Source organism: Phyllobates terribilis, unplaced genomic scaffold, assembly GCF_046119375.1.
Source record: "Phyllobates terribilis strain yellow unplaced genomic scaffold, ASM4611937v1 Scaffold_12__6_contigs__length_324123572, whole genome shotgun sequence".
Taxonomy (NCBI): domain Eukaryota; kingdom Metazoa; phylum Chordata; class Amphibia; order Anura; family Dendrobatidae; genus Phyllobates; species Phyllobates terribilis.
The window spans coordinates 32,517,460-32,545,166 of NW_027362772.1; the positions used below are offsets into that span (position 1 = coordinate 32,517,460).

Sequence of the window (27,707 nt, forward strand, 5' to 3'; positions counted from 1 at the left end):
TGTCCGTAGCCTGATCTCATGATTGCTGGTTGTCACAGCTGTCAGGCCCTCAACAAGTTATCCACTATCCAATGGTGTTTAATAACTAACGAAGGAGACGATTCATCTCCAAAACGGGCTACTAAAGTCTTCAATTCACATTCTAAGCTCTGGATCTTATATGGGATAAGTGAGATCTGAACATTTCTCAATTTTGGCTTTTCTTCAACACTATCCAATGTCATTCGCAGCACGTGAAATTTACTGTATTACTCTACACTTTTGTTAGGTAAATTGTGTAAATAATAATGAATTTTCCAACCACACTTGGCCACAGAAAAAGTTGGAGGAACTGGCAAGGACTGGTGTAAAAGTACCAAAAGTCACAAACCTTTTGACAATTAGGGCTTACTCAAACAATTTTACACTAGAGCTCGGATGAAAACTGTCTGATAAATCAGGGCCAAAGACATTACAAAGGTCCTCAGCAACTAATCTCATGTCCTCAAGTATTGGAGTGTAGAGGACAGATAGAAGAGAAGTCACACACAAAGTCTCATGGATGGATGCATATTATAATAGTCTATTTCCTGCCTCTCAATGTAGGTAATTAATTATATTGTTTTGTAATATTTTAGTTTTCTTTTTTCCTTAAGTGTTCATTATACTTATATCGTATCATTGACTCTACTTTTTTTATCTTATAGCCTGTGATCCCTGCAAACTCCGCTACTAAAGGATATGATGTAAAAGCAAATGAGATATATGAAAATGTCCAAAACCAAAATGACTAAAATGACAATAAAGCCATCAGTGAAAACCATAGAGGGCCAGTGGTTTATTTTTATAAGATAGAAAATGTATTTGCATTGGCTTTTGATATAATTAATGTATCTTTCTTGGTTTTCTCATTGTGTCTTCTTTGACCCAAGAGCAGTTACATGGCACAAATTGTATCGACAGCCTTCAAATTCTAATAAGTGAAGAGATGATGCTTAACACATCACTTATAGTTCTCTGCCCTTTTTATATAAACTAAAGAATTCTGAATTTATAGATGGAGCTTCATTATTCCGGTTCCTAATTTATTAGAGCAAATCTCAAGTACAAATCATTTCTCACTCCCAACACATCCATGTATTCTTTGGTGAGTCTGTTGATTTCAATGTGAGCCATGTAATACTTTCTTTCATCTATAGAGGTGCTCTAGTTAAAGTTAGAACTTACTGCCAGGTCCTCCAATAGATAACAGCTGATTACTTTGGATCCCAAGGACCAGATACAATGTAAAAAGCTTATTGTATGGAAATCCTAACAAAATAGAATTGTACAAAGCGGACAACCCCTGTCAGCACAAAAAACATGAAAGTCAAGAAGAAATTAATTAGACCAAAATTTTTAATGCAAGTAAAAACAAAACCTTATGCCTGACAATATTGATAGAAGTCAATGGTGTTGCATTTAAAAGTTAAATTTTGCAGTGTTAGCTGCTGGCCAAGTTGTAAGACTATGCAGTTCACTGCCACAATCCTCCAGCGTGAACAGAACATACAATGCTCAATTTCCTTTTCCTATTTAGAATTTTTTATGGCTTGCACAACTATCAAGGGAATCTAAAAATGCAGAACCCTCTTATAATCTCACAGATTACAACTGCAGCCCATCATGTGGTGGCCACCAGATATTCTGTGTACTGCATGGAATGGATGCAGACCACGTTCTCACGATTGGACAATTGCCAAGCATATTCTTAGAAAAAACAACTGCAGACTAAAAGCGGAACTTTGGGCAATTACTAAAGAACTTTTATAAAAAAAAAGGAAGTGTCTCCTTTTTGGTGTGAGACACTGCATAGAGTGAAAATGTCCAGATGTGATAAGCGCTAACAGTGGAGCCTGCAATTTCCAAATTGATGAGTTTAGAGAAAAGAGGAATAGGGCACAGCTCACAGTGCATGTCAGACCAAATGAGAATCATGAGTTCAAAGGAACTGCCCAAGGAGCTCAGAGACAGAATTTTGGCAAGGCACAGATCTGGCCAAAGTTAAAAAAGAATTTCTGCATTACTCAAGATTCCTAAGAGCACAGTGGCCTCCATATTCCTTAAATGGAAGAAGTTTGGGACCACCAGAAGTCTTCCTAGACCTGGCCGTCCAGCCAAACTGAGAAATTGTGGGAGAAGAGCCTTGGTGAGAGAGGTAAAGAAGAACCCCAAGATCACTGTGGCTGAGCTCCAGAGATGCAGTAGGGAGATGGGAGAAAGTTCCGCAAAGTCATCTATCACTGCAGCCCTCCAACAGTCTGGCCTTTATGGCAGAGTGGCCCGACAGAAGCCTCTCCTCAGCACAAGACATATGAAAGCCCACAGAGAGTTTGCTCTGGTCTGATGAGACAAAGAAAGAACTTTTTGGTGATAATTCAAAGTGGTATGTGTGGAGAAAACCAGGCACTGCTCATCACCTGCCCAGTACAATCCCAACAGTGAAACATAGTAGTGGCAGCATCATGCTATGGGGGTGTTTATCAGCTGCAGGGACAGGACGTTTGGTTGCAATTGAAGGGAACATGAATGCGGCCAAGTACAGAGATATCCTGGATAAAAACCTCTTCCAGAGTGCTCTGGATCTCAGACTTGGCCGAAGGTTCACCTTCCAACAAGACAATGACCCTAAGCACACAGCTAAAATAACAAAACAACTATGTGACCATTCTGGACTTGCCCAGCCAGAGCCCTGACCTAAACCCAATTGAGCATCTCTGGAGAGACCTGAAAATGGCTGTCCACCAGCGTTCACCATCCAACCTGATGGAACAGGAGAGGATCTGTAAGGAAGAATGGCAGAGGATCCCTAAATTCAGGTGTGAAAAGCTTGTTGCATCATTCCCAAGAAGACTCATGGCTGTACTAGCTCGAGAGGGTGCTTCTACTCGATACTGAGCAAAGGTTCTGAATACTTATGACAATGTGATCTATCAGTTTTTCTTTTTAATAAATTTGTAAAAATGTCTACATTTTGTTTTTTTTTCAGTCAAGATGGGGTGCAGATTGTACTTTAATGAGAAAAATAAAAGATCTTTTTAGTATTTATCAAATAGCTGCAATGAAACAAAGAGTGAAAAATTTAAAGGGGTCTGAATACTTTCCGTACTCACTGTATATGCTAAAAATATTGAAAATAATTTTTCCAGACATTTCATACTACTGTTGCCTGCGCTAGCCGTCATTACAGTTTTATTGATAATTTATTCAATATGTTTCCAATTTACATTGAAACTACTGACATATTTCTGATGCCTCCTTCGTCATTAGTTAAAACATGGTCCTGAAAGAGAACACATGAAAATATGAAACTTTGCCATATATCTTATAAGAGAAACCTGCTTCTTTCTCTTCCTGGACGGATCATTTATTCTCAAAATTGTCAGTTCATGGGTAAAAACTGACTTCAGTGAAGAGCATTGTTCCTATTTCTGAGATAGATGAGAGTTGGTGCTTTTAAATTTCTATGGCCGTTATTTTTCTGAACCATAAAGGTCATGAAAATATTTCAAAAATGTTAAAAATCCTTATACCTCAGTTCTCTGGACACTGTTCTTCACGTTCACCCATGCTACATCTTCAGAACAAGTCCGCTTGCTTTAATTTGTCATGACCTTAAGCTTGCATGTGCAGAACCCATCAACGTTGTAACTCCCAGTCTAGCATTTAGGCCTGGCGATTTTAGTGCAGGGGTCAGAGTTCGGAAGCTTCAGCAAGGACTGGATGGGTGAGGAGCAGAGAGGACTGGAGAGGTGAGTGGAAGGTGATTATAAGGATTTGTATTTTTTTTACATCTTAAATTTATTATTGCTTGGTCTGGAGAAACCCTAGAGCATTTCATTTTTAGAGAATAACTTGTTTGTAAATCGATCTTCCTTGGAAAAAATGCACAAACAAGCAAATTCGAATATTGCCTGATCCGATCATCTCGGTCTGAAAGTCTTCAGTAATCAATATTAGAGAAGACTGGTGAAGTTTAAGCTGATGGTTCGATCACTCTACAATGACTTATACACGATACGTGATAGAGCGTGGGTTACTTTATTACATATGATCTGGGAAGGCTCTACTATCTGGGCTTATTGGTCTGATGTTTTTATCAATACATATTTAGGATTCCGGGGGTGTGCTTCCCTGTAAATAGCCTACTAAATTTAGTAATTGATCTGATCCCGACTAAACTCATCAGAATTCTCAGTAGATTATGTTTAATGATCAACACCAGGAAGTTAATGCATCACAACCGGAAACGCCCAAAGAGCCCATTTATCTCTCGAGCACCTTTGGTGGTCATGTTCCTGAAGTTATCTATCTTAGATATTTCTCCAGATTTTGAACCAGAGGTTGAATGCTCAGATTGCTTTTGAACGATTTACTGAGTACTTTAGCTTAAAATGGCTGTCCAGTCTAAAACTACAAGTCTGTAGTCACTCTATGTGACTGCAGGCTTGAGAATCCTCACATCGAACACACTGCATACTGTGAGGATTTTCCAGTGTCCGTGCTAAGAATGACAGTCATGTGATTGCAAGTACACTCCCAGTTACTATCGGCTTAGATTGGTGCATTCTCGCTCAATGGAAGTGTATTGAGAGAGGCCAGAAGCAGTCTAGTCGAGTTATTGCCAGGTGAATGCATATTGCTTATTAATGGACAGATGACCACTTTTCCCGGTGCTGAGACAGGAGAATCCTCAGAGTGTGCAGTGCGCGCAATGTGAGGATTCATTAGGATTCACTAGTCCGCAGACTTGCAGTTTTAGACTGGACAACTATTTTAAGTCAGGTCTAAGTATGCATGATGCAAGTGTGACCAGAAGCAGGCTTCTGTGATTGTATTATATACAAAGCAAAAAGTGCAATTAAAAGTTCAAATTAAGTTATTAAGCACACAAATTGGCCAACTGGCATGAGACCACCAGAAACAAAGGGATGTTATTTCGATGCAACCCCTACAATATATTGCAGACATATTTTCCCTGGACCAAAAGTCTACAAATTTAAAGGGCAGGTACGATCCAGCACTAATTAAAAACAGTCTCAGACTAATGAGAAGAACTCAGTCAACTATACTACAAAGAAGCAAAGTTAGGAAAAATATGCACTGCCTTTCTTTAAAAAGAACCTGGCAGCACAATATTGTAATGTAAAAACATGGCTTTTATGGTGCTGTAACACTGATTAAATTGATACCTTGGGGGAAGAAATCCACTTTGCTGTTCTTTTTTAATCACTATTTGAAGTTTTCTGCTAATTAGATTTCGGTGAACATGGGTCAGACTGTGCATTGAATCTTCTTCTCCCTGTCCATGATTCTTTGACCCCTCCACCTGCCTCCAGTCTATGAATGACACGTCATTGCTGAAATTTTAAGCAGAGGAGTCATTCAAAGACCAGAGGTTGGCGAGGGGCCGGGGAATCACAGACAGGGAGGAGAAGACAAAGTGTACAGTCCAGCCCATGTGCACTGAAATCTAATTAGCAGAAACCTTCAAATGGTGATTATTGAAGAATTCCAAAGTGTATTCATTCACCAAAGTTATCAATGTAATCTCCGTTACTGCACCAAAACATCCATATCTTTACTTTACATTGCAAAATTGTGTTGATAGGTAGTGATAAACGAGCATGCTCGCTACTGCTCAGTGCTCACCCGAGTATCTCACTGCTCGAGATGCTCGGCGCTCGCCGAGTATTTCCGGGGCTTGCTCGGCGGAAGTTCGGGTCCCCTCCTTGTTTGTTTGGAGCTCTTTAGAGAGCCAATGAACATGCATGGATTGTCTGCCACACACAGTAATGCTGCAGCCATGTTAGCTGTGGCATTACAGTGATTGGCTGACCCCACAGCATCATCAGGTCTATATCAGACCTGGTGCCGCCATGCTCATCACAGTCTACTCCGGAATCAGGTAGTGTAGGGAGAGGTACTGCTGATCTAGGGAAAGATTTGCTTGTTTCTTAGTTCGTGTAGGTATACCACCATACATTATTCACATATTCATCTCAACTAACAGTTCTTCTGAGGACTAATACAGCTGCATAAATATCAGTGCTAGGCAGGCAGGCAGGGTATATAGCAGACTGCAGTGAAAATAGCAAGAGGGTCCATTCCAGTTCTGTCTGCTGGTGCTTTTGCCGATATTTCTAAAAATAGCCCCAGGTGTCAGGGGCCAGGAATAATTTTTTTTTGGATCTTAATCCTGATTATTTGCTTAAAAAGCAATCTAGAGAACACAGTTTTTCTGCTCCATTTGCTTGTTGGCACTGCAGAATACAGCCAGGTCCTTTCCATATTATAGCGCTAAAAATCCATCTATTTAAAACTGGTTTGTCCATCACACATATCAAATATAAGTGCGCTGAAAATTCTGCCATTTCTGGCCTCCATTAAAATTTTGTTGCAGTATGTCAGTGAAGTTATTGACACGAGGTCACAGTTAAAAATAGTTACCTACAGGCCAGCGATTTAAAACTGTGTCATATGTATCACATATCACTGTGGTTCTAATCCAGCCATTTGTAGTGAACATGGAAAATATTGTCCTCCATTTAAAATGGGCAAGGCACTTGGCAAGGGACGGGGAGGTGGACATGATGGTGCTGATGGTGCATGCAAAGAACGAGGCCGAGGCCGTGGGCTAGCTGAAATTGTGCCACAACAAACACCCACATCCTCTCGCTGAACCTTCCTGTCCCTATTAAAAGGGGATCGCAGAAGACCACTATTGAACACAGAGCAGTGTGAAAAGGTTATTGGTTGGATAGCAGATAATGCTTCCAGTCACTTAGCCACCACCATCACCACCATGTCTTCCACATGGTTAAGTCTCAGTAGCCGTGAGTCTGGACTGCATATTCCTCACCCTGATCCTCCTTCCTCCCACCATGTTAAGTGCTTGGAGACAACTGATCCCACACTTGGACACTCTGAAGAGCTGTTCATTTTTCCATTTATAGATTCGGGCCTCTCGCCCAGTCCACTTGAAGAGCGGCAAAAGGAGATCACATGTAGCAATGATCGCCTGCATTTATCTGTATTAATATGAGTTTTCATAAGTTCATTGTAACTGTGTATGTGTTGTATTGTGTTTTTAAACATTTTTTTATTTGTGTGTTGTTTCACTTAATCAACACCTGTGCAGGTGGGTTGGCCGTATTGCCTCATTTTCAGGTATATAACCAAAAGGCCTCGGCTGCTCACTTTTAGTGGACCCGTTGAAGCGCAGGACTCTCGCGAAACGGCTGTTGTCCTCTTACCCACCGCACCCCAGAACCTGCACCACCCCTCCGCATGTGTGATCCCGAATAAACAGGACTATTATCAAGCAACACTGTTGGTGAGTGAATTATCTGTTCCATTTCTAGAGCTTTTATGGCTCAAGTTTCACTATATATGGAATTTTCAACACCTGGCTCGCATGCACAAGGCTGGTGCCCTGTCTACGTGGTTTCCAGGCTAACACTCTTTTATATGCAGAGTGCAGCAATTAGTGCTCGACAATTGAAAGCTGCATAGTGTGACTGGTGCCTTACTATCTCTTTTCATATGCTGGACATGGCAGCAAAGCACCCGACTTTGTGGGCCGAATCCCACGGTCCAGGAACAGTGTCTGCGGGCGGCACCACTGCTAATTCCGCTGTTGTGCATGCAAGCCAATCCTCTGTCCATGGTGCATGTGAATATGCCTCCTGCCTTGCACTGGTCATTGCACACTCTCAACTAGCACCATCAGCAAGCACGTCCACGTCCTCATCCCAGCGCAGCATTCAGTTGTCACTACCCCTGTCCTTGGAACACAAGCGCAAATACACAGCCAACGCCCAACAGGCCACACTACTAAATTCACACATTTCGTGACTGCTTGTGCTCGAAATGTTGCCTTTAAAGCTCGTGGAGATGAAAGCTTTCCGCAACTTGATGGAGGCGGCCGTCACTCGGTACTCGGTCCCCAACCGCCACTATTTCTCCAGGTGTGCCATCCCCGTATTACACAAGCACATGTCTTACAACATTAGCCATGTCCTCAACAATGCAGTTACTGGGAAAGTCCACCTAACCACAGACAAATGGACAAGTGCTTGTGGACAGGGATGGTACATCTCGTTGACGGCACACTGGGTTAACGTAGTGGAAGCCGGGACCCAGTCGGACCTTGGGATGGATCACGTACTTCCGATGCCGAGGATTGTGGGCCCTGGGTCAATGAGGGTTGTCCCCACTTTCTACAGCTCCTGCACCTCCTCCTCCTCTTCAGCATCCATCTCCGAAAGTACCACATCAGTCGCAAGCTGGAGGCACTGCAGCACAGCCTGGGCCAAGCGGCAACAGTTGGTGCTGAAGCGAATATTCTTAGGTGAAAAACCACACAATGCTGAAGAGTTGTGGACAGCTCTGAAAGAGCAGGCAGATCTGTGGCTCACACCGCTGAACCTACAGCCAGGCATGGTTGTGTGTGACAATGGCCGGAACCTGGTGGCAGCTCTGAGGCTAGGCGAGATCACACATGTTCCATGCCTGGCCCATTTGCTTAACCTCGTGGTTCAGGGGTTTCTCAAAACTTACTCAGAGCTGCCGGATCTGCTTGACAAAATATGACGCCTGTGTGCCCATTTTAGAAAATCACCTACAGCTTCCACCACCCTTTCTGTGTTTCAGCAGCGCTTTCAGCTTCCAGCTCACCGACTGGTGTGTGATGTCCCTATGCATTGGAACTCTACATTGCAGATGTTGGGAAGGATTTGTCAGCTGAAGAGGTCAGTTGTTGAGTACCAGCATCAACAAGGCCGTCGGTTTTCAGTTCAGACACCACACATAAGACTTTAGGAGTGGACAGGGATACCAGACATTTGTACCATCCTCCAAAACTTTGAGGACTCCACCAAGATGGTGAGCAGCAATACCGCCATAATCAGCATCACCATCACGCTTCTCTGTCTTCTGAAACTCTCTCTGCTCACAATCAAAGAGGATGCATTGCAGGCGGAGCATGATGAGATGGAGCAAGGAACCATACAGAGTGATCACACACAGCCCAGCCTCATCTCATCCCAACATGGATTGGGTGACAATGAGGAAGAGGAGGAGGAGCTAGTTCAATGCACTATAGACGGTACTACCTGCACAACTGTCATACCGTCTGTTCAGCGTGGATGGCCTGAGGACAGGGAGGAGGAGGAGAGCATGGTCAGTCGTCCTCTTGGTGAGGACATGGAAGCCTTGCCTGTTAGCAGTGTGGCACGCATGGCTGAGTTTATGATATGCTGCCTTACCCGTGAACCTCACGTTCTCCAAATTTTGGGAGACACTCATTATTGGCTGGTGACACTTCTAGACCCATGCTACAAAGAGAACTTTATAACTCTTATTCCTGAGATGGACAGGTCTAATAAAATGGGTCAGTACCAAGAGGCCCTTGTTGCGTAATTATTAAAAAAATTCCCATCTGAAAACGCTGGCAGCAGAGGTCACAGTTCGTTAGACAACCAAGGAGTACAGGCGAGAGAGACACAACTCCAATCCAGCAGAGGCCGGGAAACACTGTCTGGGACAGTTTTCTCAGATCCTCCCATCTAACAAGTCCTGAGACGTGGGGTACTTTTACAAGGAGGGAAACGTTTCGGAAGATGGTGAGGGAGTACCTTGCTGACCACACCAAAGTCCTCCGTGATTCCTCTGTGCCTTATAATTATTGGGTATCCAAGCTGGACACGTGGCATGAACTGGCTCTTTACACCTTGGAGGTCCTGGCCTGCCCTGCCGCTAGCGTTTTGTCAGAGCTGGTTTTTAGTGCCACTGGTGAAATTATAACTGATAAGCACATCCGCCTGTCAACTGAAAATGCTGACAGGCAAACTCTTATAAAAATGAACAGGGGCTGGATTGGAACAGAATTCTCAACATCACCGAATGAAAGCAGTGTAACATAAACTCAAACCCAGTGTCTTTTTTTGCGAGGTCCATTCCCATGCACCTCTTCACATCTACATATACACTTCCTGATTTTGTCTATTTGCTCTTGCCCTCCTCCTTCTCCTCATCCTTCATCACCATATTATTCACCACCATATCTACCATATCACCTCCTCTACATGTCTCACAAGGGGCATTGGAGTTCCTCCAATTTTTTGGCAGCTTTTTCATTCACTGCACAGGCAAACACTATGGGAGACCCACTTCCCAATCATGGGAACATTTTTTCATGAGGCCCTCTATGTCTCTTGCAAGGGGCATCGGAGTACCTCCAAATTTTTGGCAGCTGTTGCTTAACTGCATAGGCAAACACTATGGGAGAGCCGCTTCCTAATAATGGGAACATTGTTTTTAGGAGGCTCTTTGACCTCTATGTCTCTTGCAAGGGTCATTGGAGTGCCTCCAAATTTTTGGCAGCCCTTGCAGTCACTGCATATGCAATAACAGTATAGGAGACCCACTCGTTAATCATAGGAACAACAAAGCATAGCCGGCTGATGGCTCTCTAAAAATAGCAAGGGCCGACTGCTGGCCCTTTAAGAATAGTAAGGGCCGCCTGATTGCCCTATAAAAATAGGCTTTGTGACTTTCAGAATCACTCCATCATAAATGAAACAGGATGTGTCTGATGATGTGTCACACATCATATGGCCAGATAAGGTTGTAAAATGTAGAAATGACATTTACCAGTGAATGCATTTGTCCTGGTTGAAAGCATTGCAAAAGTGCAAAAACACATCACAAGCGCTACGTGTGAACATAGCCCAAGGTGCAGAGGAGCATTTTTGTTTTTGTATATTTATTTTGCCTTATATACAAGTCATTACCGTGGAAAGGATGTTCCTTAACATTTTTCACAGGAAAATCCTTTTTGGTTTCGTTTTTGTATGTTTTATTGTGAGTCCGTAAAAGTGACGTAATACCTCTGACAACATTGTTGACAGCAGTGATCTGGGAGTCAGAAATGCATCCAGAGGTCTTCCCCATGGTGTTCCCATGTCATTTGAGCACTGTTCCCATCAATTTTTGCAATCTTTAGGCTCTCTGCAGACCTGGGGTAGCCACCTGAAAAATGCTTGAGTTAGACTTACATAGACTTATATTGGGCTCGATGCTCGGGTCGTGCACCCGAGCATTCCAATTTTCTTGTCCCGAGCATCGAGCACCCAAGCATTTTAGTGCTCCGCCCATCACTATTGATAGGATGACTTTAAAAGATCACTTTATCTAAGAAAGCACAACTTCTTCAGTATTATATGAGAATCAGTGATGAAATCATCTACAATAGAGGAAGTTGTGTAATTTAGGAACTAACCAAGCCACATCTGCAAATGCTTGCTGCAGGCAAAAAATTGTGTCTCCTCCATTATACTCAGGGATTCGACATGTAAGTAACAATTACTGTAAATCTATTTGTTTGATATTAATTATCATATCCACAAGTAGAGCTCATTGTGTTATTTGATTATTCATAGATACTTACTTGTAATACCCTGTAATGGTTGTTTACTGCTATGTGCTCCTCATTGCATATATATCAATATATCTGGCTTTGTGAAGAAATTGGATCTATGGCGTAAACAGAAAAATTTGGGAATAACAACAGAAAAAAGTTAGTATTTTTTGTCTACGTTATCAAGCAAAGTAATGCATTAGTAACTTAGGACATGGCACTATATTACAGATTGTGTAAAATTGAGTAAATTTGTATATTCTTTTAAAATTCAACTTAAAGTTAAAGAAATAATCAACACATTTTTCTTTCCTTATGCTATTATAGAAAGATTCTACTGTTGTTGATGTTCTGTTGATTTTTCGAAACTATGAAGCAACAATAAAACAAATAGGGTAAATTTGTTAATATAAGCTACTACGGTCATTACATTGATGATGCACTTCTCAATTGGAGAGGCGATGTAGAGTCCACTCCACTATTTGTCAGACACACAGTAAATGTTAATATAATGTTTACATGTAGTCTATACAGAGAGACTGTAGCCTCAAATCATTATTGCATTTGCTCCTCCTTTTTGTTTAGTTTTTGGTGTTTTAAATCTCACTTTGATTTGCACCACATTCTTTTTTTTACTTTCCTCCTTTTATAAGCCTATGGCCTCTGATTCAATATTGCTTTAGCACTATTTTACTGCTGTAAAATAGTTCTAATATTGTATTGTTCTACTAATGTTTGCACCTTGTTTATTATTTTATTTTCTCCTTTATAACGTAACTTTAGTTTTTTTAAATTGTTTGACAATGTGTGTGTGGGTTTCAGTATCTATGAACTTTCCCTTTTGCACTTTTAATTTTTCCATTACCTTTTAATACTGTGACTGGTGTAATATGTGAGGGGAGGTATGTTTCACTACAGCTGCTAGCATTAATGAACTGAACCTACAACTTTTCTCCAGCATGTTATATGTTGGGGGTTAAATCCCCTTTGTGAAGGGAGTGGTTTTGTTTGAATAATATAGAGATGGGAGGGAAGTCATTCACCATACCTCCCCTTAATGGTGTGGCTGAGCAAGGTTAAATGCTCAGTTCCTGTTTTTTTTTCTGGCATTGAGTTTGGAGAGACCCCATACCTCCCCCTCAGGGTGTGGCTGAGCAAGATTAAATGCTCAGTTCCTGTTTTTTTTTTCTGGTGTTGAGTTTGAAGAGACAAGTCTCCAGGCTGTGGAACCACAGCTTATGAGGAGCTGAAGGGTGCTGCAAGTTGATGCAGGCGAATCCGCACACATATGGACTGTGTTACCCTTTGTCTTTTGTTTTACCTTTATGCCAGCAAGGCTGAGGTTATTTTGCTGAAGTCTGCAGTTCTTTATGCAGATATAATAAACCTGCAGACAAAACCATTCCTGTGTCTACTTTTGACTGCAGCCGAGCGAGTTTCCTTGCCACAGCTGGTGTGAGAGTGCGAACAAGATTCAGGAACATGTGTACCTGCCACAGAGATCGGTGGATGTCCTGCCACCAGACGCCAGCCAGCCAGAGATGTCCAGCAGCATGGAGAGCTCCTCCAGCACCTGCTCCAGAGCCAACAACAGCAACATCAGCAGCACTTGCAGAGCCAACAGAACTTGCAGCAGCAGCACTGAGAGCTTCTACACCAGCAACAAGAGCAGCAGCAGCAGAGCCTGCAAGTACAGCAAGAGACCAATAAACTCCTCATTCAGCAGATTTAACAGCAGCAACGGCAGATGGACTACCTAGCAGGGGAGATCCACAGCAGGTAAACCACCCCTTCCCCAAGTTCAGCTGGTGTTTTATACATCTGGAAGGCAGTAAGGCATGCGTTGCAAAAGATGACCCCAGGGGATGAAGTTGAGGCATTTCTGACTGTATTCGAAAGGGTAGCAGAGCGGGAAAAACTGCCGCCGGAGCAGTCGGCAGAGGTACTGGCCCCCTATTTAACAGGTGAACCCCAAAATCCCTAGTATAACCTGGTCCTACAGGATGCACAGGAGTAAGCCAAATTAAAACCAGAGATTTTGGCACACTCAGGAGTGACTATGTCTGTCAGAGTGCAAAGGTCCACCACTGGCCATATGCTGGTGACAAACCTCCTCGCTCATAGATGTTTGACTTGCTACATCTAGTCCAGAAGTGTCTGCAGCCACAGTCTTCCTCTCCTGCCCAGATAGTTGAGCGTGTGGTGATGGACAGGTTCATCCATTCCATACCCAGGTCGGTGCAGACCTGGGTTGCCCAGGGTGACCCTCGGAACGCAGACGACCTTGTGAGCCTGGTAAAGAGGTACCAAGTGGTCGAAAAATCCCTTGGTAAACTGGACATAGTCACTTCCCTGTACTGGAGTATCCAAAGAGGGGCGGGCGCACCCCATAAGGGGTCTAGAGTCACAAATGATGCCAATCCCACTGAGGGCCCGGCAAAGGCTGCTGTGGGGGATGTAGTGTGCTAGCAGTGTCATAATCCTGGACACATAGCCACCCGGTGTCATATGTTCCCTCAACCAATGGACAGCAGCCTAGGCCAGCATTGTTCCTATTATGCCTATAGAGTGGATGGTCAACCTGGTGAGGGGCCACAGGCATGTGCAGTGTAAATTAATTGGGTGATGGTGCTTGGACTGTTGGACTGAGGGAGTCTGGTGACCCTAATCAGTGTCATCCTTCCCCACCAGCTGATCTCTGCCAAGACTGTGGGCATTCGCTGCATACATGGGGACACCAAGGACTACCCTGTGGCCAGAGTGACAGTAGGAACAGACTGTGGTGCCCAATCCCACGAGGTTGGAGTAGTCAAGGACCTGATACCTCCTGTCATATTGGGGAGCTATTTTTCTTTGTTCTGGAACTTGTGGGGGAAGGGAGCCTTACTGAGTCACATGGACAAAAGCCAGATCCCTAGGGAGACACCCTCATCGAAATCTGAAGTGGATGAGTTCCCATTGTGTGTCCTTGCCAGCACCGAGGATGAGACTGTGACCGGGGAGGCCGACCTCCCTGATTTAGAGGTGCTGGAAGAGAACTTTAGGTTTGCTCAATTCGGGACTTGACCTTGAAGGGGGCATGGGACAATGCTACTGTCTTTAATGGGGTTGCTCAAGAGCCAGGGGCAGACACCAGGTACCCAGACTTCGCAGTTCAGGTGGAGTTAATATATTGGGTGACCAAACCAAAAGGGTGATGAGATAGTGGAGCAGTTGTTAGTTCCAGGGCCTTACCAACGGAGGGTATTAGTTATGGCCCAGTCACATGTTCTGAGGGGAGACCTGGGGGTCGAGAAGACTCAAGAGAGGATATTAAGAAGATTTTATTGGCCAGGGTGTTACTGGGAGATCCTAAACTATTGTAGGGCCTGCCCCACCTGCCAGGTAACTGCCCCCCTCTTCCCAATTCCATATTCCATTAGTTCCATTACCTGTGATAGAAGTCTCCTTTGAGAAGATTGCCATGGACCTAGTGGGGCCCCTAGATAAATTGGCATGGAACCACCAATACATCCTGGTGGTCATGGACTATGCAACCCGGTAACTGGAACTAGTACCACTAAGGAACTCGTCGAGTAGGAGCATAGCCCGGGAACTTGTCCATATATTTCCAAGGACCGGACTGCCGAAGGAGATACTAACGAACCAAGGAACCCCATTCATGAGCAAGGTAATGAAGAAACTGTGTAAAGTCCTCCAAATTATCCAGCTGTGAACCTCCGTTTACCATCCACAGACAGACGGCCTGGTGGAGCGCTTTAATAAAATCTTAAAAGCGATGCTCAAAAAGGTGATAGAGAAGGATGGCCGTGACTGGGACTACCTGCTACCATTCCTGCTCTTCTCAGTAAGAGAGGTTCTACTGGTTTCTCCCTGTTTGAACCACTGTATAGACAACATCTGCGAGGGCTTCTGGATATTGCCAAGGAAACCTGGGAAGCCGAGGTTACGCCCCACTGGAGCATCATATAACATGTCGCCCAAATGCAGGAGAGAATGGCGAAAGTCATGCCTATCGTGAAGGCGCATCTCCTCCAGGCACAAGAGGCTCAGGCAAGAGTCTATAACCGGTCAGCAAGGCTGAGGCAGTTCCAGGATGGGGATCGCATTCTGGTGCTTACCTCCACCATCGAGAGCAAGTTTCTGACCAAGTGATAAGGCCCATATGAGGTGGTAGAGAAACTCAGCGAAGTGAACTACAAAGTCCACCAGCCTGGCCGAAGAAAGTCTCACCAAGTGTACCAGGTGAACTTGCTCAAGCCATGGTTGGGGGCTCCTTGTTTTGACACCAGTCCCAAAGCCAAAGTCAAGGATGTCACAATAGCAGAGACTCTATCGCCAGCCAGAAGCAACTGTGTAGAGAGCTGTTGCAACGGAACCGTGACCTGTTCTCAGAATTGCCGGAGCAAACAGAGGTGGTTGAGCATGACGTGCTAATGGAAGTGCATGTTAGGGTAAATCTTAAGTCCTATAGAATTCCAGAAGCACGCCGTGAGGTGATCTCAACCGAGGTGAAGAGGATGCTGGACCTCGGTGTGATAGAGGAATCAAAGAGGGGATGGTCGAGTCCCATTATTCTTGTGCCAAAGCCCGACGAGGAGTAGAGGTTTTGTAATGACTACTAGTGTTGAGCCACCCCCGTGTGTTCGCCGAACTGTTCGTCGAACTGTTCGTCGAACACCTTCGAACACCGTTAAAACCAATGACAGGCAAACAAAAACACATAGAAACACATAGAAAACACCTTCAAAGGTGTCCAAAAGCTGACAAACTGCTCAGAAGACACAACTAACACATGGAAAAGTGACAAGTACATATAGTCATGCGAAAAGAAAAGAGGTGGAGGAGTAAAAGGAGGGGGAGACACAGATATAGGCATGTCATGCCCTTCTAAAATCCAAAAAGTGAGAAGCCGAGACGGCCAGTCCGCTCCTGCCCGTGCCACCTCCGTGTCGCCGGGTTTGTGCCAGAGCCGCGGTGAACCCTGACGGCCAGCCCCCCTCTCCCAATACTGGTGCCTGTCCGCTGGTGGGTCGAGAGAGCCCCCCTGTGGTGGAGGCAGCTCTAAGCTTTTTAATTTAAATTGTCCCTCTAATTTGAATGAATACACTTTAAATCCATTTACAAGGATCTATTGGAGGGCAAGTCTCATGCCAGCAGCCGCGTAATTCCAGCTCCAGTAGCGTCCACTAAAGCTGCTGCAGTTAAAAAGCTTTTATAAGGATCGAGCTCGGCTGTCCACCGCAAGGCATCCTAGTGCAGGTCCCAGCCCCTATGCCTTGGGGTGCCTCCTGATGCTCTTCACTAAGTATCCCGTGGTCCCGAAGCATTTCCTTTGAAAAAATTAAGTGTCCAAACTACAGGTGGTGTAGCTTGCTTAACAGCCGGGATAATCCGCTGACTAGCAGACACTGCTACTAGGCACAAAGTATTTCCTGGGCTAGATGCAGTTAAAAATTTGTAAGTAGATACTCTCGTTGGATGCTGAGAAAGCATTCCATAGAGTCTCCTGGCACGCCATATATGATTCTCTTAAAAAGCTTGGGGTAGGGGTCTAGGGGACCCTTTTATAGCCAAAATCACAGCCCTGTATCACAATACGTCACCTAGGCTGAAGATAAATGGAACTGTAGCACCGAGGGCTCGGTTGCTACAGACATATTGCACCTCACCCAGAGGTGTGATATCTCACTCTCAGATAAGGATGGAGTGTGGATCAGGACCCGACACCTGCATGCATTACACCACATTGCCGTGGGGCAGGGCGACCAATATGCCCCTGAGATGGGCACGACAGTCCCTGTCCCTGGCTGTAGTGGGGGGAGGGAACACTGAGGAAGGGGAACCCTGCAGTGCAGGAGCAGGGAGGAAGCAGTTCCTGGGTGCATTGAGAAGGGAGTATAAAAGGTGGGCACCATCTTAGTTCAGTGCAGAGAAGTCTGAGCAGAAGTGGCAGGGAGCAGGGGCTCTGCATGAGCTCTGCTCCGGAGGCGGGCCTAGTAACAGAGGCCCAGGCGTGGAAGAGGGAGAAGGAAGGAAGAGGAGCGGAGAAGGCTCCAGGAACGAGGAATGAAGGGATCCCAGGGGTGCGGACGGGCGAGTCGCCACCGCACGCCCGAATCCACCTGCGTGGAGGGGTCAGGCCAAAGGGGGAGACCGGACCCCGAACTAGTGGAGGCAGGAAACGACCCTCAGCTAGAAACCGGAGGCTCTGACATTTTATGTGGTGCAGCCCCTTGCTCCACCCGCTAGGAAGGCACCACATAGGGTCAGGGAAACTGGCGCCAAGTTTACCAAGAGGAGGCCCGAGGCAGCCGGACAGAAGTGTTGGTAAGAAAGGCCAGACAAAGGACACACAAAGGGGGTCCTGTGAAGCGCTCCAAAGTTATCTGGGAGTTGTCTGAGCCCCTCACCTGGTGAGCACAGTACGACGTGGGCAGCCGTTACCTGCAGACGTGGTATGGATAATAAGAACTGTGAGTAAAGGCCCTGAACTGCATCACTGACTCCGTGTCGTTACTGCTGCTGCCCTGCACCATCACCCCCATCCTCCGCATACACTGCCCTGAGGCTATACTCCTCCCGTGGGGAGTTATGCTACGCTCTGCTGCACCCACAAGACCAGCCTTAGCGGTCTGCCCTGTAGCGGCGGTTCATTCTGACCGCAATCCACGGGTGGCGTAGTCGGACATTTAAACATCAAAACCACATAAATAGTTCCGCCACTGGTTTGACCACCCTGAGCCACGGAACCGGATCGCCGCCACGAAGACTACAACCACCAGCATCCACCAAAAAGGGTCCGGCTCCGGGTGTCCCAAGGTCCAGGGGGTGCGTCAGAACATTTTCATCACCTTTCACAATCACCAATGGGACAAGGCAGGGATGTCCTCTGTCCCCTCTCTTATACATCCTAGTGACGGAGCACCTGCTCTCATCAATTCGCCATAACCCCAATATTAGGTGGATTGAGGTGGGAGGCACCGAGTACAAGTCCTCTCTATTTGCTGATGATGTCCTAGTATATATCACTCAATCACATATATCCATCCCTGCTGTTATGGCTGAAATAGATCACTTTGTTACATGGTAAAATTTTAAAATCAATGCAGCGAAGTCTGAGGCCCTCGATGTCTCCCTCCCTAAATCCATATAGGATTCCATCCAGTCCAACTTTCCCTTTGCCTGGCCCTCACAGGGTATCAAATACTTAGGAATTCCTATTCATAGAGATCTCTCCCATCTATGTTATCTTAATTTTGGGCCCTTTATTGAACAATTCCATACAGACCACGGTTGGCAAGTTAGAACTGTAAGATTCACTACGTGAACCACTGGTGTTTTGTGGAGAAGCACATGTACACCGCGTTCCAAATTATTATGCAAAAAGTGTTTAGGAGTGATAAGGGAAGAATTTGTTTGTTTGTCAGTTAAACTCATTGATGGTGATGTGTGTCAGGGCTTTTTATATCACTGTAAGCAATTGCAGACACCTGTGCTAATTAGTTTGGCAGGTGTGTCCAATGAAAGGCAAGACTACTTAAGAAGGCTCTCTCACATTATTAAGCAGCCTACATTTTCTGCCAAAATGGGAAAGAAAAAGGATGTGTCGGCTGCTGAGAAGCAACAAATTGTGGAGTGTTTAGGTCAAGGCATGACTACAATCAACATTGTGCGATGATCAGGATGAAGTGTCTTGGCAATCAAGAAGTATGTAGCTGATTCACAGTACACACGTGTGCGTGCTGATAAGGGCAAATTGAGGACTCTTTCTTACAGGCAATTACGTCAGGTTGAAAGAGCAGCGGCAAAAAAGCCTTGTCATAGCAGCAGACAAGTTTTTGAAGCTGCTTGTGCCTCCAACGTCCCCCGAACAACAAGATGCAGGGTCCTTCAGAGGTTTGCAGCTGTGCATACGCCATCCTGTCGACCTCCTCTATCCACTTCACACAAGCAGAAACGGCTCCAGTGGGCCAAACATTACATGAAGACTGATTTCAAAACTGTTTTGTTCACGGATGAGTGCCGTGCAGCGCTCGATGGTCCAGATGAATGGAGTGGAGGATGGCTGGTTGATGGACACCCCACGCAAACACGGCTACAGCGCCAACAAGGAGGAGGTGGAGTAATGTTTTGGGCTGGAATCATGGGGAGAGAGATTGTCGGCCCCTTTAGGATCCCTGAAGGCGCTAAAGATGAACTCCATAATGTATGTGGATTTTCTCAAACAGCACTTCCTGCCATGGTTCAAGAAGAAGAACCGTGTATTTCACAGCAAGATCATTTTTCTGCATGATAATGCACCATCTCATGCTGCACATAAAACATCTGCATCTCTGGCTGATATGGGCATAAAAGGGGACAAACTTATGGTGTGACCCCCATGCTCCCCTGACCTCTACCCCATTCAGAACCTTTGGAGCATCATTAAAAGGAGTGTCTATGATGGCGGGAGGCAGTTCACATCTAAGCAACAGCTCTGGGAGGGTATTCTGTCCTCATGCAAAACAATTGAAGCTGAAACCATCCAAAACCTGACAAATTCAATGGACGAGAGAGTTCAGAAGCTCCTTTCGAACAAGGGGTCCTATGTGAAAATGTAACATCACCTAGAATAAAGTTTTGAGTTGAAAACTGTTTGATTTCAGTTTCTAACAACCTGCTAATGCTTATAATTTCAAAAATGACCATTTTTTTGGTCTTTATTAAAATGAAAAGGTTGATCGAAAAGTTTGGGGGATCTAAGAGTGTGGCAACCCAGTAGTCATGATTACTTCGAATTCTGACAATATGAGGGTCATGCTGCAGGTAGTGCAGCAAGAAGGCACTTATGTGTCTTGCGCATCTCGGAGCCCCAAAATTATTTTCCGGGCTAGATGCAGCTAAAAATTATTTTTAATTTTAAATCTGGTGAAGCTTATTATAGATGGCCTAATAGGATCAGTGCTGCACACTGCTACAAAGCCCAAATTATTTTCCAGTCAAGATACAGATAAACATGATTAGTAATTTGAAAGCTTAAAACGGTTGGTAGGGTGATTTTAACCAATCATCAAGCTTTTACTCTCCCCAGGATGACACAGGGGTAGAAAAGTCGTTTCGGATCCATGATTTGTTCATCTTTATGAACGTGAGTCTGTCTACATTATCAGTGGAGAGCCGCGTGCGCTTATCTGTCAGCACACCACCAGCAGCGCTGAACACACGTTCAGACAGAATGCTGGCTGCGGGGCATGACAAGATCTCCAAGGCGTAAGTGGCTAGCTCCGGCCATTTATCCAGATTGGAAGCCCAAAAAGAGCAAGGGTCCAGTGACACAGTCGTGGCTTCAATGTTTACTTGGAGATACTCCTGTACCATCGTCTCTAGGCGTTGACTATGTGTCAGACTTCTTGTCTCCTGTGGCCTTGCAAAGGATGGGCTAAAAAAGTGGTGAAATGATTCCGCAAAATTGATGTTACCAGCAGATACTGTGGTTCTGTTACGGTTTGAGTGCTGAACACTTGACGGTCCCACGGTTGGCAAGTTGGAACTGTGAGATTCACTACGTGCACCACTGGTATTTTGTGGAAAAGCACATGTAAGATTCTGCAACAGTCTCTGCTGATACTCCTGCATGCGTGCATCCCTTTCTATGGCAGGAATAATTTCTGCAAATTTACTTTTGTACCGGGGATCTAACAGTGTGGCAACCCAGTAGTCAGGATTATTTCTAATTCTCACAATTCGAGGGTCATGTTGCAGGTAGTGCAGCAAGAAGGCACTCATGTGTGTTGCGCATCCAGGAGCACCAAGTCCCTGTTGTGTTGGTGGCGAGGTAACAATCATGCTTCCTTCCTCTGTCCTCTCCCCCCAACCTCGCACAACAGAAATGTGATCAAGGTCTCCCTCATCTGATGAGTCTTCCATCAGTTCGTCCTCCACTTCTTCCTGGGCTCCTGCACCTTCCTCACTAGTTTGGCTGCTACCATGCGCCCTGGTAAAATCATCTCCCCCACCCTCACATGCCTGCCGCCCTGGTGCTGCCGACCGTCTGGACCTTGCAGATGTTAGCCCTTCCGCATACAACTCCTCCTCCTCTACTTCCTCCACCTCCTCTTGTGCCACCACCTGACTCCGAATTCTGTTTAACATGTGCTCCAGCATGTAAATCACCGGAATAGTCATGCTGATAATGGCATCGTCAGCACTAAACATCTTCGTCGCCATTTCAAAACTGTGCAGAAGGGTGCATAGGTCCCTGATCTGAGACCACTCCTCCAGCGTGATTTGCCCCACCTCTGAATCTCGTTGGCCCAGGCTATACGTCAGAACGTATTGCACCAGGGCTTGTCGGTGCTGCCACAGTCGCTGCAACATGTGCAGAGTTGAATTCCACCGGGTAGGCACATCGCATTTTAGCCGGTGAAGTGGCAGGCCCAACGACTTCTGTAGAGATGTAAGTCGCTGAGCTGCGGGATGCGAACGGCGGAAGTGAGCACACAGCGACCGTGCCCTCTGCAGAAGGCCATCTAGTCTGGGATAGTGGGCTAAAAATTGCTGGACAACCAGGTTCAACACGTGAGCCATACAAGGCACGTGTGTGACATTGCCCCGGCGAAGGGCCGAACCCAGGTTTGCAGCATTGTCGCACACGGCCTTCCCTGGTTTCAGGTCCAGTGGAGACAACCATTCATGAAATTGGTTCTCCAGAGCTGACCACAACTCCTCAGCTGTGTGACTCACATTTCCCAGACATTTCAATGTAAAAACCGCCTGATGACGTTGAGCCCTACTGCCAGCATAGTAAGGAGGTGTGCAGGATCCCTTCTGCGCAGTTAGAAAGCTTGTGGCATGACCAGACAGGCTTTGGGTGCAGGTGGAAGACCGAGAGGAGGTTGAGGAGGCAGAAGCAGTGGAGGAAAAATGACATAAAGAGGATTGACGCACAACTCGTGGGGACGGCAAGACTTGGACAGCAGCCCCTTGTCCTGCTGTCACCATAGTTACCCAGTGCCCAGTCAGCGACATGTAACGCCCCTGTCCATGTCTACTCGTCCAAGTGTCTGTGGTGAAATGCACCCTGTCACACACAGAGTTTCTCAAAGAAGCGGTGATGTTGTGTGCGACATGCTGGTGGAGCGCAGGCACACCTTTCTTTGAGAAGTAGTGCCGACTGGGCATCTGGTACTGGGGCACTGCAACGGACATAAGGTCTCGAAAATCCTCTGTGTCCACCAGGCGGAAAGGCAGCATTTCTGTAGCCAAGAGCTTGCAGATGGTGAAATTCAACCTCTTAGCTTTCTCATGGCTAGGAGGAAATGGTCTTTTACTTGTCCACATCTGAGGGACCGAGGGCTGGCTATTGTGCTTAGACGGGGTTGATAAGGGTGTCCCCGGCAAACTGCCGGTCTGTGAGGAAGATGCAGGCGGACATGTTAGGTTGCCTTGATCCAAAGGTGGTGCTATCGATGTCGGACAGCGCTCAAGACCAGCTGGTGTTACCACCTCCAAAGAAAATGATGACCTGCCAATCACGCTGGCTGTTGCGGGTAAAGAGGTGGCAGGTCTGCGCCCCAAAACAGGTGTGACTGCTGTCCCCCCAGGTCACAGAGGATGAAGAGGCCGCGGATGCACAAGATATGGCAGACGGTGGTTGGCCCGGCCGGCTAGACCGCATTGTAGCACACTGAGCTTCCCACTGCAACTTATGCTTCATGTCCATGTGCCGGTTCATGCATGAAGTACTCAAACTATGTATTTTTTGGCCTCTACTTAGCTTTTGCTGACAAATGTTACAGATAACACGAGTTGGGTCATCTTTATCGATCTGAAAAAATGCCCAGGCTATGCAAGGCTTAGCACCCATGCGACCTGAAGAGCCACCACGACTTGTGGTGAGAGGCAGAGTTGTGTTTGAGGATGCAGTTGTTGACGTGCTTCCAGTACTACGTCTCTGTCCAGGAAGGCGCAACCTGACCTCGTCGTCACTAGCATCTTCCTCCACCTCCTCTGCTGACCTCATCTCTTGGCTGACTGTGGGTTGACAGTAAGTGGGATCTCCGACCTCATCATCATCACCCTGTGCGTTATCACACCCATCGTCCTCAGAGCCAACCTGTTCCTGCCCTGACAAAAAACTAAAGTTGTCGCTCCAATCAGGTATTTGAGTCTTATCATCGTCTTCCTCATTGTCTCCACCAACAGGAGTTACAGTTTGGGAATGAGGGTCTACATTATGGTCAGAACCTTCTGCGTCTGGTCCTGGATCCGACTCATAAAGATTCTGGGCATCAGTGCAGATCATTTCCTCGTCTGGATTCACAGAAGCGCTGGAGTCGACCTCTGATTCCCAGGCTATAGTATGAGTAAACAGCTCTGCAGACTCAACCATCTGTTCTACCTCATACTCAGACGGGCAGCTGGAGATTTGGGAGCTGTGAGGAAGCAAGTGCGATTTGGGTGACACCTTTGAGGACTGGAGTATTTGTGATGTTGAAGTTGATGTGGAGGAGAGCCCACTTAAAGGAGCACTTGATATCCGTTGAAGCACCTGCTGTTTTTGTGCCTCATCTGGAATTTGTAGCGATTGGCGTGGCCGTAAGAAAGGGATCCTATCACATTGTCCGCTAAAAGAAGTAGACATTTTAGTTTGGCTGGAAGATGGTCTTTCTTCTGCACCTACCCCACGGACACAACCTTTTTTCCCCTTCCCAACACGCCTATTCCCCTTTCCACCAGCAGCAGGCCTTTTTCCACTCATTTTGGTGGTTAACTAATTCACAACTCTGGAGTTGTTTGCACAAAAAAACAATGGATGGTAACCGAGCAGAGCTGAGTGGCCAAACTGTGGTATTAGGCCAAAACTATTGGCTGGGTTAGATGCAGAAAAAAATAATTTTTAATTTGCAACCTGATGGAGGTCAGTATAGATGGACTAATAGACCAAGTCCCACACACCGCTAGAAGCCCAAATATTTTTTCAGAGCTAGATGCAGAAAATTTTTTTATTCAATTTGCAACCTGATGGAGGTCAGTATAGATGGACTAATAGACCAAGTCCCACACACCGCTAGAAGCCCAAATATTTTTTCAGAGCTAGATGCAGAAAAAAATTATTTTTAATTTGCAACCTGATGGAGGTCAGTATAGATGGACTAATAGACCAAGTCCCACACACCGCTAGAAGCCCAAATATTTTTTCAGAGCTAGATGCAGAAAAAAATTATATTCAATTTGCAACCTGCTGGAGGTCAGTATAGAAGGACTAATAGAACAAGTCCCACACACTGCTAGAAGCCCAAATATTTTTTCAGAGCTAAATGAAGAAAAAAATTATTTTTAATTTGCAACCTGATGGAGGTCAGTATAGATGGACTAATAGACCAAGTCCCACACACTGCTAGAAGCCCAAATATTTTTTCAGAGCTAGATGCAGAAAAAAATTATTTTTAATTTGCAACCTGATGGAGGTCAGTATAGATGGACTAATAGACCAAGTCCCACACACTGCTAGAAGCCCAAATATTTTTTCAGAGCTAGATGCAGAAAAAAAATATTTTTAATTTGCAACCTGATGGAGGTCAGTATAGATGGACTAATAGACCAAGTCCCACACACCGCTAGAAGCCCAAATATTTTTTCAGAGCTAGATGCAGAAAAAAATTATATTCAATTTGCAACCTGCTGGACGTCAGTATAGAAGGACTAATAGAACATGTCCCACACACTGCTAGAAGCCCAAATATTTTTTCAGAGCTAAATGAAGAAAAAAATTATTTTTAATTTGCAACCTGATGGAGGTCAGTATAGATGGACTAATAGACCAAGTCCCACACACTGCTAGAAGCCCAAATATTTTTTCAGAGCTAGATGCAGAAAAAAATTATTTTTAATTTGCAACCTGATGGAGGTCAGTATAGCTGGACTAATAGACCAAGTCCCACACACCGCTAGAAGCCCAAATATTTTTTCAGAGCTAGATGCAGAAAATTTTTTTATTCAATTTGCAACCTGATGGAGGTCAGTATAGATGGACTAATAGACCAAGTCCCACACACTGCTAGAAGCCCAAATATTTTTTCAGAGCTAGATGCAGAAAAAAATTATTTTTAATTTGCAACCTGATGGAGGTCAGTATAGATGGACTAATAGACCAAGTCCCACACACTGCTAGAAGCCCAAATATTTTTTCAGAGCTAGATGCAGAAAAAAATGATTTTTAATTTGCAACCTGATGGAGGTCAGTATAGATGGACTAATAGAACAAGTCCCACACGCTGCTAGAAGCCCAAATATTTTTTTCAGAGAAAAATGAAGAAAAAAATTATTTTTAATTTACAACCTGATGGAGGTCAGTATAGATGGACTAATAGACCAAGTCCCACACACTGCTAGAAGCCCAAATATTTTTTCAGAGCTAGATGCAGAAAAAAATTATTTTTAATTTGCAACCTGATGGAGGTCAGTATAGATGGACTAATAGACCAAGTCCCACACACTGCTAGAAGCCCAAATATTTTTTCAGAGCTAGATGCAGAAAAAAATTATATTCAGTTTGCAACCTGATGGGTGTCAGTATAGATGGACTAATAGAATGATGCTATGCCCAAAAGATTTTACTTCACTAGGTGCAGTAAAAAAATTGGTATTCTATACACAGGTGGTATATCTTGCAACACAGATAGGCTACTCCACTGACTAACACACTCTGCAATAGGCCAAAAAGGATTAGCTTTGCTAGATTCAGCCAAATGCTGTGAAAAAAACTTGCACAGCACTGGCACAGACCTGCCTGGCAAAAACTGATAGGAACTGATGTAACCTAGTCCTGAAAAGGACTCCAATTACAATTAGTCTTTACTCCCACAATCTATCTATTTAAGAGCACAGACCTGCCTGATAAAAGTCGTAGGAAATGCTGTAACCTAGTCCTTAAAAGGACTGCAATCACAACTATTCCCTACTCCCAAGCTATCTGTATATTTGTGCGAAAATTGGCTTGAAATTAACAAGATATAGCGCACACAGCAACAGCGGTGCCGTCTAACACGCAGCTGCAGCAGTGAGAAAATGGTGGCGACGGGGAAAATGGCTTGGTCTTATAGGGCAAGGACATGTGACATACACTGCCAATCACACATGCCCTTGCTTGTGTGAAAAAAAGCACTTCGCTCCGTGTGTGCGCTGCTGATAGGCTGACAGATTGCACCTCCCCACTGCAAATGCGGGAAAGAGAAAAAAAAATGGAGATCTTCATTGTTCCTGCAGAGATCCATCCCCTGCCCCTCCCCCCGCCCCGCTGTACACTCAAACTGCGTATTAACATTAATTTTCATCATTACTGAGAAAAAATCCAGTTATGATTTTGGTGCACGAACAGTTATCGAACATAACCTCGAACAGCCGAATTTTTCTCAAATTATTCGTGTTCGCCGACCGGCTCGAACACCGCCCAAAACAGCTCGAATTTGAGATTGGCGAACAGTTCGAGTAGAACAACGCTCATCTCTACTGAGGACCTGTAAAAGTAAAAAAAAAAGTGCAAAAGCTAAGGGTCACCACACCACTTACTTTATCGATAACCCCTTAAACTCCTCGCTGTCCATGGTCCAGCCCTATGCAACTCTTCTTTCCACAGCCATGCACCGAATTTCTGGTATCTTCACTCTAGGATGAGAATTCTTGATTCGACCAGGCCTTCCTAGTAAAATCCACTTGATTTAGCAAATTTGAATCTGACCAGATCCACTCTTCTCTAATCTGTATACATTTGATTTCTCAAAAATATATAAAACATTAGTGAAAACTTTATTCCATCTATTTCATACTATACACAGAGAAAATTCCTCTGTCACCATCAATAATCAAATTATATTTGCATCTGGCCTATTTTAATTTACTATTCAGCTTCATATTTTAACCTAATATCAATTGTCAGAGCCAGCATTTTTGCCTGTCATGCTAGAGGTTGTGACCTGGATTCCTGGGGAAGATCATACTTCAAGAAAAGCAAATAGTTAATTAAATATGTAATGAAGTGGAAACCCCTCTGTAGGAAAAGCTTTATGAGAAACTCAAAAGGCTTCACATTTTTGCCAGTTTTGATCAAATCAGAGCACCGATCGGAGGTAAGGGCGCACAACCAGTGTCTGTTAGTGTACAAAACTTGTCGGAATCTTAGATGCCCAGTCACAAGTTGTTATTACAAACACAAAGAAAAGAAGAATGGCTTAATGCATTACCTAAGTAAAAAGATATGTAAGTTGGGATTAACAAAGTAGTAAAT

General features: G+C 44.9%; 2 protein-coding genes across 4 annotated transcripts in view; both read left to right on the forward strand.

Moving 5' to 3' along the window:
- LOC141172990 (myelin-associated glycoprotein-like) overlaps positions 1–811 on the forward strand; it is a 67,171-nt gene extending 66,360 nt beyond the window's left edge. For both annotated transcript variants that reach the window (XM_073657604.1, XM_073657605.1), the window contains exon 8: positions 687–811. In XM_073657604.1, the coding sequence (XP_073513705.1) occupies positions 687–773 (87 nt within the window). In that variant the 3' untranslated portion in view covers positions 774–811. The remainder of the gene's footprint in view (positions 1–686) is intronic.
- A 10,426-nt stretch (positions 812–11,237) lies between these two features.
- The window catches only part of LOC141172992 (uncharacterized), a 41,415-nt gene continuing 24,945 nt past the window's right edge, over positions 11,238–27,707 (forward strand). Inside the window, exons 1-2 of one of the 2 annotated variants that reach the window (XM_073657606.1) lie at positions 11,238–11,374; positions 11,463–11,599. In XM_073657606.1, coding sequence (XP_073513707.1) covers positions 11,319–11,374; positions 11,463–11,599 — 193 coding nt within the window. In that variant the 5' untranslated portion in view covers positions 11,238–11,318. The remainder of the gene's footprint in view (positions 11,375–11,462; positions 11,600–27,707) is intronic. The other variant, XM_073657607.1, reaches the window with a different exon arrangement.